At 40.9% G+C, this 17595-nt stretch overlaps 1 protein-coding gene across 3 annotated transcripts in view; it reads right to left on the minus strand.

Moving 5' to 3' along the window:
• MAP2K4 (mitogen-activated protein kinase kinase 4) overlaps window positions 1-17382 on the minus strand; it is a 128519-nt gene extending 111137 nt beyond the window's left edge. For 2 of the 3 annotated variants that reach the window (XM_087440412.1, XM_087440414.1), the window contains exons 1-2: window positions 17252-17381; window positions 5787-5819 (exon numbers count right to left, since the gene is read on the minus strand). In XM_087440412.1, the coding sequence (XP_087296538.1) occupies window positions 5787-5819; window positions 17252-17366 (148 nt within the window). In that variant the 5' untranslated portion in view covers window positions 17367-17381. Of the gene's footprint in view, window positions 1-5786; window positions 5820-17251 lie in introns of all 3 variants that reach the window. The other variant, XM_087440413.1, reaches the window with a different exon arrangement.
• Between the last annotated feature and the right edge of the window lie 213 nt (window positions 17383-17595).

Below are 17595 nucleotides of genomic sequence, written 5' to 3' on the forward strand. Positions count from 1 at the left end.
TGAGAGGATGAACACCAACATGGGAGTTGCAAATTTCTTCTAGTACATCTTTTCATCTAGACACTTGTGTCTGAATTTTGAAAGCACTCATAATACCATGTAGTGAGAATTCAAGTATTTACTACACCTTGTCTGAAAACCATTACCCTAAACTGATAAGTAAATTGAAAACCACTTTGAGTAACTGGAGGTTTGGTTGGGAATACTCTCTGGAAACTTTCCACATCCTTTCTGCCCTGTATCTGTTCAACTACAAAAGTTCTGTCAAATGTCCCTTCACCGCTAGTAGTAAAGTTCAACTGGCAGATGAAGGGAAACTTTTTGCAATGTGGGAGAATCACTAATTTTGTTCTCGTTCAAAAATATCAGACATTAAGCTTCTCTAAATGATTTTTAACATGCAATAGCTATTCGAGGGCCGGCCCCGTGGCTTAGCGGTTAAGTGCGCGCGCTCCACTGCTGGCGGCCTGGGTTCGGATCCCGGGCGCACACCGACGCACCGCTTCTCCGGCCATGCTGAGGCCGCGTCCCACATACAGCAACTAGAAGGATGTGCAGCTACGACAGACAGCTATCTACTGGGGCTTTGGGGGAAAAATAAATAAATAAAATCTTTAAAAAAAAAAAAATAGCTATTCGAAACCTTACTTCTTCTAGCAACAAAAACCATTTTTCAGGAGGAATTAATGTTCCCACCACTTCCAAGATCAGAGATAATTAGGCAATATTCCCCTTGGAGTGGTACAAGGTATACAGAATTCGTGAACCTTGACTCTGCCTACACCAGTACTACAATTCACAGGCTTTAGTATAAAAGCTGTTTCCAAGCTGATGGACTTTCCATTGGCAGTTTATTGTGGTCCACAAAGATAGTGATGACTACACTAGATGCAAGTAGGGCTTATGGCAAATCCTACAAAAGTCTCATCTTTCAACTAACTTCAGCATCTATATAAATTTAAATAGAACTTGTTAACCTCCAATAGTAGCAAACGTGGTTATTTTGTTTCTTAGGATTGCTGAAAAACTTAGTTGAGTTTAATAAATTCCAAATGATGAAATTTTAGTTATTGGGTATAGACTTTTACTACACGAAATGGGAAATTAGAAATCTACTCAGCTGAATTTTCTAAGTTCTTAGTTTTAAATGCAGGACAGTTTGACCCTCCCTCCACTCCTTACCTCCCCTGGTTTTCTACACTCCACCTCCCATAAAGTCAAATACTCTCTTGAGCAAAACACCATCTTTTACAAACACTTCTTATCAGGTCAGTAAACTTACTAACGACTTCCTCAAATTTCTGGGAAGATTCACAAAACATCCTTCCTTTTCTTTATTGTTTCCTTTTTACTATTACCAATTTAAAAACAATTAGGGATACTTATTTAAAAAGGATAGTGTCACAAAACAATGAGAATCTGTCATTAGGATACCTCCACTTTTTCTCCAAATATTCTATGTGCAGTGTTACCAAAAGCAATCACTATCTGTAATCTAATTTCTATTAGTGACTTCAAGGATAACAGCCAGCTCTGGAGCATATAATTTTCTAAATAAAGATCCCATTGCTATGCAAACATTCCCAAGTAAAACGATTTTTAAAAGCCACTAAAAGTTTTTAAAGTTACCAAAAGTCTAAGAGGCAAAGCTACAGAAATCCAACACTACCCAAACCTGTCTTTAGCACTCAAAAACTCTACAGCCATGGGCTGAAAATACATAGCAGTACAGGGGAAAAAGAAAAAAAGGCTAAAAATGCCCTTGTGAGAAAACTGAAGTATCAACAGAGTATTTGCCAAACCCATAACTACTATCACTTTGATTAGCACAGGATTCTGTTAGGCATTTTCTGGGGAAAATCCCTATGCCCCAGGATCCTTAATGGGTCACAATTCTCATACAAATAAAAAATCAGAATGTTGATACATGAAGTTAAATTTGCCATTTATAAAAGCATTTCTAAAAACTTTGTTTCTAGGCAAATCTCATGCCCCCTCCAAAAAAATTAGTTTTATTAAGCAAAGCAAATCACATTCTAAAGAACTATGTTTACAAGCCAGCTCATTAAAGCCAGAGATATAATTCAAATTTGGTCATAAATCACATTTCACAAGTGCAAAATCATTATCTCTAAATGATAAATGATGAATTAATCAACCTTCTAAATGTAGGAGCTCTACATCGAAAAGAGTATTTTTCCCTAAAGTAGTTTTACACTCAGACTTCAGAAAAATTTAATGCTCCAACAGTGTTAAAAGACATATAATACTGATGTCTTAATTATAACTTTATTTACTTATCTTAAATATGTATTATCTTAAACATATATACTTAGAAAACCAAAAAGCAAATAAATGCACAAACTACAATTGATAAAAAGGAGGATCATGAGGTGCAAAGTGGATTTTTACTGAATTTCTATAAAAATCTAGTTCCAAAATTAAATGTGTAATCTCACACTATTTGTTTGCGTGTGTGAATACCTACACACACATCTCCAATAAAACTCCACTAACTTGTAACAGGCAGTTGTAATAAACTGATTGCAATAGTCATATAGCAATATAAAAAACAAAAACTGTGTGCAATTCAAAAGATGGGAAAAAATTAATCCTTCAGAGCTTCCATTAGTCATCAGAATCATTTTACAATAAGTCTTTTTGATTTGTGAAGGAGAATTGAGCATTTGAAGCAGTGGTACTCAAACATTGGACTTTTAACATCTAATTTTGTGCTTAGTGCCCCTTCCCCTCCTACAATTATTGTATGATACATAATTATTTTTAATGAATTAAATGTAAGTTTTCCTGGTAATTTTGAAACACTCAGAATAAAACTGGAGATTCTGGCACTAGAGTATGCCCTAGTGCCTTGGTGATTTCAAGACCTTTATTTTTAAAGAAATGAGTGACCACTTTTAACATAAAGTTAATGTCTATATTCCAGAGCAAACTGGAAGACAGACTGTCTGCAAACATTACAAAATTGCTCTTTTAATTTTTAAGTCACGAAAATCACAGGACCAATCTTGGAAAAAAGTGTTAATATAACATTGAAAGTTAACTGAAAACTTATCATAAAATATAGGTACCAATAATACAAAAATAAATGCTGTCAACTTAGAGCTGGCCATCCCTTCCAACATCCCAGCTCCAACCCTCCCTGATACGTGTGCTCCCTTTCCTCGAGTCATCCAATGAGGGCTGAGCCAGCACAGACAGCTTTGCTTAACTCCAAAGGAGGGCAGGCCCATTGCTGGATCTCTGAGCCACGGCCTCCCAGGAAAGCAGCTATCACGAGACACACAGCACCCTTCATGCTTGCTCTCTCTCATGACAAAACAGCAGGAACAGAGGTACCCAGCACACATCTGCTCCTGCACCACCTCACCCTGGGTCCAGCTACTCATCAACCTGTAGCATCAGTAGTGGAACACTTACAGTCAATGCAGGACAAACCCCAGTCCACTACACTAAGAGCCTGCTAAGGGCAGGGACCTATCCTGTTCACTTCTGTACCAATAATCTCCCTCACTTTATGGTACCCAGGTATCCAATATGTGCTTTGTGAATGAATGTACAAAACTGTGTTGAATCCCAGAAGCTGGAAAATAAAGGAAGGCCTCCCAAAGAGAGAAGGAGAATTAAAAAAGGAGATGTGGGAAAGCAGTCACGGTGTGAAGACAACCAAAGGTGAGCATTTCAGGGGGACTATATACGCCTCCTTGTTAGACTCTTCCACGTGTAAGAAAGCAGGCAACACTGCAAACCCATCATTTCCATAGCAATGGGAAAAGGACAGGACCATGTAGATAGTCTAAAGGTGTCTTTAATCCACCTACAGAGCTATTTATAGACACTGTAGTCACCATTTTAAACTTGAGATCAATACATTTCTCTTGTTTTATGTCCACAACAGGACCAAGAGAGAGAAAAGAGCAACAACGTGAATGCAGTTTTAAATTTTCAAAACATCAGCATTTTTCTTAAATCAGATTTTATGTCAATATATACATTAAAAACTAAAAATTATATTAAGTATTAAATAGAAATATTTTATGTTACAATGTAAATGAAAGCTAAAAATTTTCATAGTAAATGTGTTAAAATTAAAACACAGCATAAAGTAGAAGTTGTACCATCATTACATATAGATATATATCATGTACAGAGGTTCATTAAGGGCAGAAAATCATATACTATTTTTAGTTTAAGGTAAGTGAAGGATGATAATAATGGACCAATTAAAAAATTTTTATCCTGGGGTTTAGCTGCCCTACTCTACTACTCATTATATATTTATATCATGAGTGATCCATTCAAGAAATAAATTTTTGCTAACTACATTTCAAAAGAAGTCACAGTGTTCAACCAATGGAAATTAAGCATTTTGATTCCATCAGAAAATTTAAAAACAACAAAAACGTTGTCTCCAGGTTAAGCTTTGTTTCTTTTGAACTAACTTACTTAAGAATGATACGTATCAGGGGATCTGAAACGTACAAGCATGGTGACTATAGTTAACAATATTATATTATATACTTGAAAGTTGCTAAGAGAATAAATCTTACAGGTTCTCACCAAAAAAAGGAAATATTAATTATGTGAGGTGATGGAGGTGTTAACTAACTCTACTGTAGTAATCACTTCACAACATATAAGTGTATCAAATCATCACGTTGTACACCTTAAACTTACACAATGTTATATGTCAGTTATATCTCAATAAAGCTAGGGGGGAGAATGATATATATCTAAGAGCAGTCATGATTCTTCCCCACTCTATGAATAAATCAGCAGAAGATGAAACTAGTTACATTATACTTTGGGATATTTTTATGTTAACTGGAAAGTAATTTTTCTACCTGCATTTTATACAAATGATATCTAAGTTTAAAATGCATTTGTTTTAGCTTTATAAATTTTGTTTTTTTATAGAAATCTATGCTGTATTCTATGCAGACTAGTGTCCCAATGGAGAACACTAGTCTATACTAGGGGCTGGGAGGAGGCAAGAGGAAGAAACAAGTTTTGTTTTAAAGAAAAAAAATTAAAATGTATTAAAAGTATGGTTTAAAATAAGTCAATTTGTGTGTGTGTGTGTGTGTGTGTGTGTGTGTGTGTGTGAGGAAGATCAGCCCTGAGCTAACATCTGTTGCCAATCTCCCTCTCTTTTTGCTGAGGAAGATTGGCCCTGGGCTAACATCTGTGCCCATCTTCCTCTACTTTATATGGGATGCCGCCACAGCAGGGCTTGACAAGCAGTGCATCAGTGGGGCCCCGGGATCTGCACATGATCTCTGAGTACAGTTATATACTTTTTGCACCACAACTGGAAGAGTGAACTTTCCTCAACTTGTGATTTAAATCATGGTTAACTCCAAATACCTACATACATCTTTCTATAACTGTATATACATGAATACCTATTTATATCTTTCTATACCTGTATATATCTTTCTAAATCTAGTATATCTTTCTATACCTATATACATCTGAATAGCTATATATATCTGAATATCTAATATATATCTTTCTATACCTATATACATTTGAATACCTATCTATATCTTTCTCCTATTTCAATTTCAAGTGAAAACAAAAACAATTTACAAGCAAGAATGTAACACAATTTTTTTTGTATTTGGGAAAAGAATGAAAAATGGAAGCTCTTTTAATGTAAAATTGCCATGGTTGGTTAGTTGAAACAATAGTGGACACATTCCCAATACCAAGATGGATATGAAAAAAATAAGTAGCATAATATCATAAAATTTGTAGCTTACTTTGTGCCTTTTCACAGCAGTTTATCTGAAAGCCTAAAGTAAAAGAGATAAGTTCCAGTTCATTTACTGTAAATCAAACAAACCAAAATTAGAACATGACACTGCATTTTTATATTACATTCTGAATAAAACTAATTCAAGAAATTTCAAATCACATAACCTCGGCCATCACAGAGATAACTGTAACACATGGGTTTTCTTTAAAAATTCAATTCTTTCTGATATAGATGTAGTGTATTACATGGAACTGAAATCAAGTTTAAATTATAGGAGTTACATGTCTTTACCTTTATTTTTCACATCTATTCAATAAAAAGCATAGCTACTAGCCATTGGAAGTTAAGAATAACTTTTAGGGTAGTTTTCTCAATTTTTTTAATCTACAAATTCAGAACATATTACAAGTCATTTTATTAACTCAAATTACTGATTTAGAACTACTCATGATTAATTACTACCCCTGATTCAAAAGCTTTCATAGTTCATAAATTGTGAAACCTAAAGCACACGAAGCAACATTTTCTAGTCAACTAGGTAACTTCAAATGATACGACAATGAGCTACGGAAGAGGTGCTGAAATTCTTCTAAAGCTGGCCTGAGAAAAGGCCACGTCCCTAGGAACAAGGCAGAGTAGGACTTTACAAGTTATAAGAAGAAAATCTGCGAATTCTCTTTGGAAATATGAACACATTTTCCACATCCAACCAGATCCGGTTACACCTTATGCACACATTGTACACAGAGGTAATTTTTCGTAAAACTCATCCAGTAAAATAAGCTGCTTCAAACAAAAGCCTGCTCGGGCCGGCCCGCGGCTTAGCAGTTAAGTGCGCGTGCTCCGATGCAGGCTGCCCGGGTTCGGATCCCGGGCGCGCACCGACGCACCGCTTCTCCGGCCATGCTGAGGCCGCGTCCCACATACAGCAACTAGAAAGATATGCAACTATGACGTACAACTATCTACTGGGCTTTGGGGGAAAATAAATAAATAAATAAAATTATTTAAAAAAAAAAAAGCCTTCTCAAAATATTCTTTCACCCTTTTAGTTTATTGGGTGAATGTCTGGTTTTCTTAGTGGTCTACCTATGCTTTTGTTTACGACTGCTTTGGGGAACAAAATGGGGAAAGTAAATTTAGAATGAGTCTCACTCAGACTTGTTCTTACACAAATTCAATCAAAACTCCTAGAAAAAGAACCAGGACTTAAAGGAAGTATATGTTTAAGTAGTCTTTCCCATTCAGTTATCAAAATTCTTAGGATTCTAAGAAGATAAAGATATCACCTATATGTACAAATACTGAAAAATGCTAATGCAGCTACGTTAACACGAAGGCACCTTTGGTGAACGAAAGTAACCCACTGCTCGCCACCTAATCACACAAAGGCAACGCAGGAGGAAGTGAGAACAGAGAGACTTCATTCGACAGAAGTACAAGGGCAAACCTGGAGGCAGTGCACTGACACTCATCTCTCTACCACTGAAGCTCAGTATGCTGTCCCCCAGATGCGCAACAGGAACAGACTTCAGAAAGAAAAACTCGGAGATTCGCGGGTCTTATAAGCCTAAACAACTAAAAGCCAGCCAGTCTCCTATCAGGCAAAATGAGGCAAGCACAAGTCAGGAGACAAGGGAATTGGCTCTCGGGAAGCAGCAGTGGGAAAGAACACAGAAGAGCCTCAGCCACAGTTCAGAAAGAAGCCAGTCTCCCACCCCCTCCCACTGCAGGAGGGAAGGAAAATTCACCTAGACCACAACTGGAGACAAGCTGATGAAACACTGAAACAATTTTAAGGCAATAGTTACTCTTCTCTTTTTAGCTCTTAATACAGTCAATGTTTGCTACTAGGTATCAAAAATAAAAGGTGAGAGAAGAGGCAAACAAAATAGCAATATGAATGAGGAAAGGAGCAAGAAAAATAAATTGGAAAGATATTCTTTGAAAATAATGAGCTGAATCTCTATGTACGGTTATATAAAAATAAGTTGCAAGATAAAGTATAATAAGTAGAAGAAAACTTAAAGGTATATGTAACTGAGAATGTTCGAATGTCACCAATTACTGCTCTAACAGACATTAGAAGTTAAGCTCACTTTAAAGTGCTAAAAAATTCTCAAAACTTGAAGTTCTGTCATCAGTACAGAATCAATGCAAGTGGCTAAAAAGGGAGGGAGTGAAATTCTCAAAGCATAACTACAGATTTGCTCTTTTTACCTAATTATGGATGAAGTGACCAGGTGAACGGATTCTGAGGCCTCATACCAACATCCATCTCTGCATTATTTCTCACTCAGAAAAGAATTGCTAACTGACCCAGAGTTCATCAGCGAGCAAGGGCTAACTAACTGGAACATGGCTCACCTTCTCCTTATTGGAATTCCATTTAATCTTATCAATCAAATGAGATAAAAAGCTATTAGCTAAATCTTTCTAGAGCTCTAAAAGACTATGTATATATAGTCTATATATAGCCTATAAGACTATATATATTCATATACATAGACAGAGCCTCTCTCTATATATGACTATACAGAGAAAAAGATTATATATATGAAAAAGAACCTGCGAAGGTCAGAAAGCTGTGTGCTTACTGTACAGATTTGGGAAAGTACCAAATAGTCCCCCTAGCTCATAATACTCAAAGGGTAGGGAGGGGCCAGGGGGCCCCCCAGCAATCTCGTACAAGAGGAGAAAGACGGTAGGAAAGAAATGGTGAAGAAAACTTCCAAAATCTTCAACTTCATGAAAAGCAATCGTATCTGTCCCCTGGGACTTAATTTTACATGATCCTCCACTTGAAATTTGAGTCTCTTTTATTTTATCTGGCCCCAGGCAAGATTATTTTCACTAAATCTCAGACCCTCAAGAATAAATACTGAGATGTATAGGGCGCAGGGCTAGGAAGCCTACAAAAGAAAAGCCTATGTGAGGCTTTTTTCCTCTCTTTTTTCTCACTAGACCTCTCCCACCTTCTTTCCCACATTTTCCCCTCTTCTCACCCTTTTACCTCAATCCTGCGAGCTCTTAACTGGTCATAACTTGAAACTTAAAATGCACAGATCTTCCTCGACTTATGATAGGGTTATGTCCAAAAAAGCCCATCATAAGCTGAAAATATCATAAGTTGAAAATGCATTTAATACACCTCTCCTACTGCACATCATAGCTTACAGTAGCCTACCTTCAACATGCTCAGAACACTTACATTAGCCCACAGTTTGGCAAAAAATCATCTAACACAAAGCCCATTTTATAATAAAGTGTTGAATATTTCATGTAATTTATTGACTACTGTACTGAAAGTGAAAAACACAACGGCTGTCTGGGTACAGATGGTTGTAAGGGTACCGGTTATTCACCCTCCTGATTGCATGGCTGACTGGGAGGTATACGGCTCACTGCCACTGCCCAGCATCACAGAGAGGATCCTACTGCAGATCGCCAGCCCAGGAAAAGAGCAACATTCAAAATTCAAAGTACAGTTTCTACTGAATGCATATCGCTTTCACACCGTTGTAAAGTCAAAAAATTCTGTCAAATGATCATAAGTCCAGGACCTTCTATACTGTATTTAACAAATAAGGAGCCTGTCTATATTAGTTTAAAAGGCTCTTTTGGATGCATGTAAGTGTATATTAAAACAATAGGCAGGGCCGGCCCTGTGGCTTGGTGGTTGGGTGCGCGCGCTGCGATGCTGGTGGCCCGGGTTCGGATCCCGGGTGCGCATCGAGGCACCACTTCTCCGTTCATCCTGAGGCCGAGTCCCACATACAGCAACTGGAAGGATGTGCAGCTACGACATACAACTATCCACTGGGGCTTTGGGGGGAAAAAATAAAATAAATAAAATCTTTAAAAAAAAAAAAAAAAAAAAAAACAATAGGCAAGTACTATTTGAGAAAGTAGAAAACGAAATAAAGAATATCAGGAGACCAAGGTTCTAGTTCCAACTGTGAAACTCAAACAGGTATATTTCACTTGAGCCCCAGCTTCCTCATTTATATATAAAATTAAGAATATCAGGAAATCTTAACCTAGAATTTGAAAACAGTGTGTCTACACCTAATTCTGCATGTGTAATGGTCCTCATAGGGTGCTGCAATTATCCTGTTCCCCTTCCTCTGGGTTGATGGTATAATCCAGGGAGGGTGCAGAGCAGGGGCATAAGGCGTTTCCCACCTTCTCAGCAGTTACTCATGGTTCCCTGGACATCTGGGATTTTGGTACTGCTGAAAGAGGATCATGAACGACAGTATGAACCCACACTAATGTAAAGAAAATCAGAGCTGCCTTACCAGGTCATGCCCATAAACCAAGCTACCAAGTCTTCCCCTGACACAAGCACGAAGAGTCTAGTTGTTTTCTGCCTTCCAACTTCAACCTCAAAAATGTGGCATGTGCCTTAAACTGCAAAGTTACTCATAGTACATCATTATGGCTCTAACATCTAAGGATTTATCTAAGCTTGTTCAAAATTTGTATTTTCATTGTACTTAGAGTGAGTTCCACAAGATTTATTTCCTGCTGTGTTATTTCCTTTAGCTTTCCTTACTTCATCTTTCTCAGACTTAAAAGGGAGCCACCTTAATTTAGTAATTCCGGGTTGTTGGCATCATCCAGAAACATTCATGATTTTATAAATACTACTCAAATCCTTTCCACGTTTTTTTAAATTCAGGATGTTGTCAATCTTCATATGCCAGTTCTTTTCCCTCCCTGTGGCCAATAACTACCTTATTTACTCTTTGCTTATGTAACTAAATGCTACAGTATTATCATCTCAAGCCTGTTCAATGAAGCCTAGTACACCCAGGGAGAGCAACTTATTAACTGTGTGGCTATGGGCAAGTATCTAACCTTTATGAGCCTCAATTTTCTAATCTGTATAATAGAATAATAATACCCAACAGTGCTTTGTGATGAGTAAATAAGGTAATATATCTAAAACGTCCAACACAGAGCCTGAAATACAGCAGGTTATTATTATTATAGTCATTATTATTCCCCATCTCTCCCCCAGGGGAGCAACAATTGTGGCACCTTCCCTACCAGACCAGCTTAACCTACACAAAACCAGTCTCTCTTCTTTCATTCCCAGTCATCTTGAGATCATTCCCAGTCACCTTAAGAGAGTTAAAAGGGAAGGACTCCACACCACACGGGGATCCCCACCCCACTCTCTACACCTCTGCCTCAGCCCTTCCTAGACACGGCCTAGTGTCCTGAAGATTCTAACAATTTCAAAAAAGTGGATACTGTTCCCTGGCATGAACCCAACCCAGATCTCAGGGATACTGGCAAGCACATCAGGGGAGCCACTTAATGTCACTTATTTTTTAGCGAAGTCAGGCAATAAAGAGACACAGGCGTGTCAGATATATATCAGAGGTATATCTGGCAACACTTTTCTTGTTTCTCTCTTTTTAAAATTTTGTTTGAGTGACTTTGGGTAAGATGAAATACAATACGGCTTGAACAGGCCTGCTGTAGTGTCCACTTCAACTGTCTTTCCCTGTGGTGGGGAATGATGTGGTGTTCTTCAAGAATCAAGCTGTGTAGGGTGTAACTGTTATCTTCATTCAAAAGGCCCATCTTGAGTTGTGTTAACTTCTGGCCAATGCTCCCTTTCACTGTGTAGCCACAAGTTAGGCCAATATTATCACTCCTTGCTCTTGAATCCTTTCTGTAAGTACACATTAATTCCCGCCCTTGGCAAGAGTGTGAAGAGACACACGGAGACTTTCTGGAGTTTGGAGGAAAAGGCTAGAAGCTAACCCATGCCCATTCGCAGGGACAGTAATTTGCCCAGATAACAAATTTAGCCAGAATGGCAATATGTGTTATTAACTCTTATGCTAAATGGGTTCCTTTTATATATTATATAAATATGATATATATATATATCACATATATATAACATAATGGAAAGAGTTCCATTATCGTTCAAATCTACATTGGTCTCCTGGGCCAACGCCTAATTAAAGTTTTCTACTTGCTTGTGGATTCCCAATCAAAATGTCTCCAAATTCAAAATGCCACTGTTTAGAACTCTATATCATAAAGGAGCATCAGGAAGCACCATGGCTCCAAAATCAACCCAAAAGTGGCTGCAGGCTTAGAGCTTCCACCCCCTGACTATAACCTAAAATAATCTCTCTCTCCTACTCCTGAATCGGCATCATTTCCGGCAAAGATTTTTCTCTCTGACCTGAATGGCTGAAATGACTCAGAGAGCCTGTGTGAACCCGTGTAGCAGACTAGTAAGAAGAGCAAAGGCGACCAGGCATCCAGGTGAATTAAAACCCACCTCGACTAGGGCAAATTACATAACTTAAATGTCAGTTCCCTAATCTATGCAGGGGACTGTGCCCACCTACCTGTAAAGGGTGCACACGAGCATCAAATTAGGTAGGGACAGGGAAAAAGCCCTATGCTAACTATTAGCTTCCCTTTCCTAATTTTAAGTCTGAAGTAAAGATTCTCAGGTTAGGGGCCGGCCCAGTGGCGTAGTGGTTAAGTTCACACGCTCCACTTTGGCGGCCCAGGGTTCATGGGTTTGGATCTCGGGCGTGGGCCTACATACCGTTCATCAGCCATGCTGTGGCGGCATCCCACATACAACATAGAGGAAGACTGGCACAGATGTTAGCTCAGGGCCAATCTTCCTCACTAAAAAAAAAAAAGATTCTCAGGTTGTATCATTTGGGCTGTCTCTATCTCCTAGAGATGGAGACTGTGAAGGAGCTCAACCTGGATATGTATAATGGAGTTGATTATGATCTCCAGACCCCTACAAATAAGCAAAACTCTATGGGCCAAAATCAATCCAGCTTCTCAAATTAGGTAAAAGAAACAGAATGAAAAAAGGGAAATTTATGAAAAAAGAAAACCTGACTCAAAATACACGGTTAACTAATATCCCATCTTCAACAAGTTTCAGCACACATTCACTCTGATAAGGTACATTAGAGGAAAATGTGAGAAAATTAGTATCCTAAAAGGAATATGTTTTCCAATTCCTTAAGTTTTAATACTAGGGTTGCTCTCATTTTTAAGGGAACATAGAGAAATGTAACATGTGCTTTGAGGCGGGACTAATTTGCTGAGCTGGACTTATAACAGGTTATGTTAAATAAATGGTAAAAAAAAAAAAATTGTATGCAACACACTGGAAAAGACAAGCAATTTGAGTTTGGAACTATATCCACTGTCCACACAATTCAGTTCTTTAAAATTAAGATAAAGGAACCCTCCTATGGTTCTTGAAAACCACAGACTAAATGGAAAAAATAAACAGATAGCCAAATATCATCACAAGTAGGGCATTTCATACATATTTTATATATTCAAATATTATTGCGAGAAAAAAGTACACTGATTTTAAACCTTTCTTCACCTTTTCTTAACAGATAATGCTTCATTACACTTGAAAGTTTTGTGTATTTTTTTAAAGTAGAATCAAGCTATCATCTTTTTCCTTAAATTAGTATTTATAAAATGTTCAGCCAAGGGTAAATAAGTAAGGACTGGACTAGTCCATAAATTTTCTGTGATACATCTATATTTGAGACCCAAGAAGAAGAAAAGAAAAACTGCCTAGATCAGCACATTAAGAGAATCAGAGGCACCTACAACATATACTTTATAACTATTTCGTAACAAGCACTTTACAAATCCCTCTGTGTTTTTTGGAATCAATTCTAGATTCTAACCATTCGAGCCATTTTTTAAAGACATTTTTAAAAAACTGACATTTCTCAGCTACCCAAGTAAAGTTTAAGGGAAAGTTTTATTTTTCCCTGCTTTAAGTCTTCCATAATAAATTTACTTCTTGCGTTTGTGATCTTTTAAATCTATTACATTTTAAGTGACAGGTAACTATAGCAGGTGAATACCCAAAACAGGTGAATAACCATGTCTACTAACAATCCCTGCATACTTATAGATATTTTATAATTTTCAAAGCACTTTCACTGCATTAATAATGTGATTCTCACAACAGCCCTGTAAAGTATTATCCTTATTTTAACAGAGGAGAAACTCAGGGTTCAGAAAAGGTGGATGATTTCCCCAAGGTCACAGAGCTTGTACACGGCAGAGCAGTCACCTGAACCCAGGTAGGATAAAGTCACATCAAGCATATTCTGCAAGGAAATGCTCAATAATGAAATCAACAAGTTAGAGAGAAGGGTAGCACCCAGTAATAATGAAGCTAAAGAAACCGTGTGGTGGATCATGAGGGGTCAGGGACTCATCTACTAATAATGAAAGAGACCATTAACGAGACCATTACAAATAACAGTATTGTTGCTATTAACAATGATGAGGGCTAACACGTATCACATCTTACCATACGTCAGGCCCATGCTTTACATGCATTCTCAACGTACCTGTGAGGTAAACATTATTCCTACTTTCCAATTGAGAAACTGAGGCTTGAGGAGGTTAAATATTCTGCCCAAGGTCACAAAAATCTTAGGTCCTGATGAGGGGATTCAAATCTAGGACTCCAGAGCTCTGGCTCTTGAGCATTATGATATTAAGAAAACAGTATTTCCCAACTTCGTCCACTCTGGGGCCACAAATGTCAAGCCATGAGAAAGCTGCAGGGTTATCCAGTGCCCAGCTCAGTACTTATCACACAGAAGGACCTCCAGTGTCTGTTAAATGAAATATATTCCATATGTCCCACCACTGAATATTGCTGTTTGAATGAGCCTGGTCATTAACAACTCCCAGAGAGGCAGTGTTCTGGGGTGGCGAGTGGAGGCAGATTGCGGGGAAGGGGTGGCATATACCACTCTCTTCTAAGGATCTGAAGTCTAATCTAAAGCCAAAGATCTTTATAGATGAAATATGGGAGGTTAGGCTCTAACATTACAAAACAAACAAAAAAGAGAGATCCTAAACGGCTGCCTAAGCTCGGGCTTTATAACCCAGATGGATTGAGCTAGACAACATCCTGAGAACTTCAAGCGCTTCTCTTCATTCTGAGTAACCAAAAGAGGTTCAAGAACAAGATATAACTAGCAGGTTCCTGAATCAGTCAAGGCTAGACACAGTGCTGATAAATAAAATTCATCAGTAATTCAAAGAGACATCTCATGCCCTCCTTTTCTCCCTTTTAAAATGGGTTCTGCGGGCCGGCCTCGTGGCTTAGTGGTTAAGTGAGCGCGCTCCACTGCTGGCGACCCGGGTTCGGATCCCGGGCGCGCACCGACGCGCTGCTTCTCTGGCCATGCTGAGGCCGCGTCCCACATGCAGCAACTAGAAGGATGGGCAGCTATGACACACAACTATCTACTGGGGCTTTGGGGGGAAAAAATAAATAAATAAAATCTTTAAAAAAAATAAATAAATAAAATAAAATAAAATGGGTTCTGCTTACTAGGAAGTTTAGTTTACTGGGTGTCAAAACATAGGTGTCAGGGAGGAGAATGGAGAGCATCAGAATAATTCCTAAGCACAAAGACTCTCTCTGAGTTCCTAGAACTCTCAAAGCTCTTTCCCACTTGGGAACCTTCACACGCCCTGCTCCCTCTTCTTTATGCTGAGAGAGTCACCCTTCCAGACAGGTATTCTTTGATCATCTTATCAAAGCAGACTGGCCTCTCCCCTATCATCTTCTATCCCAAAACCCAGCTTGTTACCTTCATCACACTTTTCTCAATTAGTAATTTTCCTTATTTACCTGCATATTGTCTTCCCTCCCCCGCCCTATCAGGAGGGTAAGCTCCATCAGGGACAAGACTGTCCCATTCACTCTTTTCTGTATACCCAGCACTAGAGTACTATGCCTGGCACTCTGCAAATGCTCAATAAACTTTTTTTTAACAAAAATAAATAAATTTATACAGCTTTTTCAAACTACCAACTTCCTACCCCGCCCCGGCAGAAAACCCCCCAGAAAAACTTGCATTATTTTTATAAGCTTTGTAAGTCACCCATTTTGGATAAGCAATACAATCCTAAAGTGTCATTTTGCTGTTTCATTTCCCCACCACCACCAACTAGACTGTAAAGCTGTAAGATCAGGAAACCCATCTTGTACTTCATTTGTATATTGTGCTGTGCAACATAGTTGCATCCAGTAACTAATTCAATTTGAATTAATTATCTGAGGGCCTGCACAGAAAGTGTCCTCTGAGCTCTGACATCATCCTGTCCATATATCTATCACCGTTCTGTATGTATACTAAAATTATCTCAGGGGGAGGGCGACAGGAATATAAAAATGAATAAAATCCTGTCTCTGCTTCCTGAATCACACACCCTCTCATAAACACAAAATATTCCATAAATGTTGAACCTAACTAGACACATGGTTAAGACAGACCAAGGAGCCCTTTAGAAAGAGTTTAATCAAAGAGTAACCATGGTCACACTAACCACCAAGGGTACCCCGACGGATTCTGCTAATAATTTAACATAAGCAGTTTGCTAAAGTCGTCATGAGATATTTTGAAACTCCGGTTTTAAAAATAGTATTACTACTCGAAATCCCCTAGTAAACTCAAGGAAATGGTCCCCAATGGGCTAGGGCCTGGTACTTTCACAACACCCCCTGTCAACAGCCATACAGAGCTAATAAGCATTCCCAGCGGGGAAAGCCATTAATTAGGAGAGCTGCCTCAGATGTCCAGACACTACACAGTACCACTGTGACCCCTGCCTTGCTATTTCCTGTATCTCTCCTTTTCCACCGAATTCACTCTCCATTTATTTACTTATTTTGTCTGCACGCAACGCTAACACAGAAATTCCTGGCCCGGAACAGACGGCCTCTCCAGGTCAATGGCTGTCTACCTACCTTACAGGTGGCACAGGCCTGAGCGACCCCCCGCCCCTCCCAGCGCACAGGCACCCTGCAGAAGTTTGGAAACGTGGGGTCCACCCAGCCCGCGGAGCCCAGAGGGCAGCTCGGCGGTCCGGCTCCGGCCGTGCTCCGCAGGGAACCAAGATGGCCCTGCGCGGGGCCCACTGCGGCGGCGGGGCGGGCAGCGCGCCGGGGCGCACGGCCGAGGGGCGCGGGCCGGGACGCCACCGCCGCCGCCTACCTGAGCGGCCGGGCACCGGGGCCAGGCCCCGCGGCGCCCCCGCCCCCGCAGCCGGGCCGGCGCGTTCCCGGAAACGCGGGCGGGGCGCGCGCCAGGTAAGCGGCGCCGCGAGGGGGCGGCGCGGGGGCGGGCCCGGGCCAGGTGGGCCCCGCGGCCGGCGGGGAGCCGGGCAGGGCCGAGGGGCCGCGCGGGCGGAGGCCGCGGCCGGGCCTGCGCGGGCCGGAGCGCGGATCCAGGCCGAGCCCGGGGCGGGAGGCCGGAGGGAGGGAGGGAGGGAGGCCGGCGCGGGCGGCTCCGGTGGCTTCCTCAGCCGGGTCCGGGGGCGCCCGCGGCCGCGGGGACAGGCCGCGACGACGCCGACGGCCGCGCCGGGGCGCCGGGGTCTCGGCGCGGCCGCGCTCCTTACCCTGCATGCTGCTGATGGCCGGGTGGCCCGGCGCCGGGGACCCTGCAGGGCCCGGGGTGCCGCTGCCGCTGCCGCCCCCGGAGCCGCCGCCGCCGCTCGGGCTCGGAGCCGCCATTGTTGGGAGTGAGGAGCCGAGCGGCGCCGCGGCGGCTGCAATGCAGCAAGCTCGGCCTCTCGCACGGCCGAGGGGCGCGGCCTGCGCCCGCCCGGGCACGCCCCGCCCCGCCCCGGGCACGCCCCCGGGCGCCCCGCCCAGCCTGACGCGGAGCCGCCCCAGATGCTGGGCTGCAGGGCCGCCCGGGTGCGTGGGGCTCCACCCGAAAGGCAGGCAGAAATCCTGCAGC

Source organism: Ceratotherium simum, chromosome 16 (genome assembly GCF_057802395.1).
Source record: "Ceratotherium simum simum isolate JZ-2026a chromosome 16, ASM5780239v1, whole genome shotgun sequence".
Classification (NCBI taxonomy): Eukaryota; Metazoa; Chordata; class Mammalia; order Perissodactyla; family Rhinocerotidae; genus Ceratotherium; species Ceratotherium simum.